Source organism: Pediculus humanus, genomic scaffold (assembly GCF_000006295.1).
Source record: "Pediculus humanus corporis 1103172107477 genomic scaffold, whole genome shotgun sequence".
Taxonomy (NCBI): domain Eukaryota; kingdom Metazoa; phylum Arthropoda; class Insecta; order Psocodea; family Pediculidae; genus Pediculus; species Pediculus humanus.
In genome coordinates this window covers 376,741-378,777 of record NW_002987095.1, presented here as the reverse complement: position 1 = coordinate 378,777, position 2,037 = coordinate 376,741, and the positions used below count along the sequence as shown (strand labels likewise).

General features: G+C 28.8%; 1 protein-coding gene across 1 annotated transcript in view; it reads right to left on the bottom strand.

Annotated features, from left to right (window-relative positions):
* Phum_PHUM131860 (adenylate cyclase, putative) overlaps nucleotides 1-2,037 on the bottom strand; it is a gene marked incomplete at both ends in the record, with an annotated part of 6,744 nt that overhangs the window by 1,902 nt on the left and 2,805 nt on the right. The window contains 7 exons of the mRNA XM_002424457.1: nucleotides 251-370; nucleotides 461-615; nucleotides 689-977; nucleotides 1,065-1,325; nucleotides 1,400-1,497; nucleotides 1,579-1,723; nucleotides 1,800-1,958. Coding sequence (XP_002424502.1) covers nucleotides 251-370; nucleotides 461-615; nucleotides 689-977; nucleotides 1,065-1,325; nucleotides 1,400-1,497; nucleotides 1,579-1,723; nucleotides 1,800-1,958 — 1,227 coding nt within the window. The remainder of the gene's footprint in view (nucleotides 1-250; nucleotides 371-460; nucleotides 616-688; nucleotides 978-1,064; nucleotides 1,326-1,399; nucleotides 1,498-1,578; nucleotides 1,724-1,799; nucleotides 1,959-2,037) is intronic.

Sequence of the window (2,037 nt, the reverse complement as noted above, 5' to 3'; positions counted from 1 at the left end):
ATATATATATATATACATAATATAAAGAAATGAAAAAGTTTTTTTTTTTATATCATAATTATTAAATAATTTAAGTTTTTTTTTTTTTTTGTAGTTTGATTGATTTTTTTTTTATTAGATTTAAATACTATGATACTATGCGTGGAATAATATTTATTACTATTATTATTACTACTACTGATATTATTAAAAAATTGTAATGAAAATATTATTATATAAATATATATATATATTACCCGTTGCTTGTAACTTCCATAAAAAATCAAGTCGATAAGTTGAATCCGTTTGTTGACTGTGTATAACGAGAGCAGTTAAAAAACAAATTAAAACCAATCCTGTTAATTGCTTCGATGAAAATAAATAATGGATGCTAAAAAAAATTAAGAGAAACCAGATTTTAATGATCGACATTACACGTAAAAACATAAACATTAAAGTGTATTATTATTATTATTATTACTTGATTAAATTAGTAAATATTTCGGGTACTAAAAACCATTGCAAAATTAAAAAACTAATGCATATGAAAAACAACGTTGCAAATTTCATAGGCCATGTAAGGATTTGATAAACGGCACACATGATCATCGTAATGAGAACATTTTGTAAAACGTACTGGAAAAAAAAGGAAAAATTAATAATGATGATGATAATAATTATTAGTATTATTATAAAAAAACTCACTCACCTCTAATACGAAATAATCTTTACGACAAATTTGATTGTCAATTTTTGAAACGTTTCGACATTCATTATTTGGAATCGGATCGGGCACGACGAAAAGAGATGAAAGGGAAAGAAAATACGTAGCAAAAATAACGATTAAACCGATAGCTTGTGGAACGGATCTTTTCTCTTGAATTTTTTCCGATAATATTCTTAATATTCTTAATTTGTGATTGTGTCCGAGAAGTATGTAATTGATTAAAAAAATAAAAATTTCACCCAGCGTAATGAATAAAATAATTATGGGAGAACTGCAAAAAAATGAGGGGGGAAAAAAAAAAAATTAATTAAAATGTTTATTTAATTTGTTTAAAAGACAGACAGACAGACAGGCTTACAAAGATGTTATTATTAGTTGAATGAGAGAAAGACATGAGAAAATCCATAAACTGCACACGTAATAAGTTGTCAACATTCTATCTTTTTCTCTAGAATATTTTTCTTCGATTGATTTTTTTCTAAACGTGAGAAAAAAATGCGTGCAATGTTCGGATCGAAGTCTGTCGATGCTTCTGGCATCGATGGCTCTCATTAAATATTCGTTGACTTCATCCTCCGGATCTTTTTCTTCTATCGTTTCCGGTTTTCCCAAACCGATCCTGTATTTTTTATTTACGTAAATTATAATGACAATTAATTTAACCGTTCGTTAATGAAATTAATTCGATCTTACTTGGAATGTTTAATTTGTTGCGAACCGTGTCCCATGACTCTCATTTCTTTGGATACGTTTCCATTCATCGTAAACGATGATTGATGTTTTGTCGTGTTCTGTAAATGTCACCCGAAAGTAGAATTTAATTAATTTTTTTTGTTTTAAACGTTAATTCCATAAATGATTATTTCACTTACCGGTCTGGGTGATGTTGATGGAACGATTAGGTACGTTTCAATGTTTTGATCTCTTAAATATGAGTTACGTTCTCCACCGTGACCGGGTTCTGTTTTGTATTCACCATTTAAACAAGCCAAAGTTTCTTTAGTGATGTGAACTCTCCTGGGGAGAAAAAATTTAAGTCATTTATTTCCTGTTTTTTACGTTTCACATAGAAAAAAAACTCACGTGTTTTTACCCGGGTATTCCTCCGCTTTCCATATAATTCGCTAGGGTGACATCATTAGACCAAACGTCGAATTGCCATTTTCTAAGGCCTAAAACACCACAATGTACCCTTCCGGAATGAATTCCAACTCTCATGTTAACATTAACACCCATAACATCTCTTACCAATCTGCAAAATTGTTATAATTTAGCGATGGGTTTTTTTTTTTTTTTAAAAATCAAAAGAGTTTTTTTTTTGAGAATTGAGA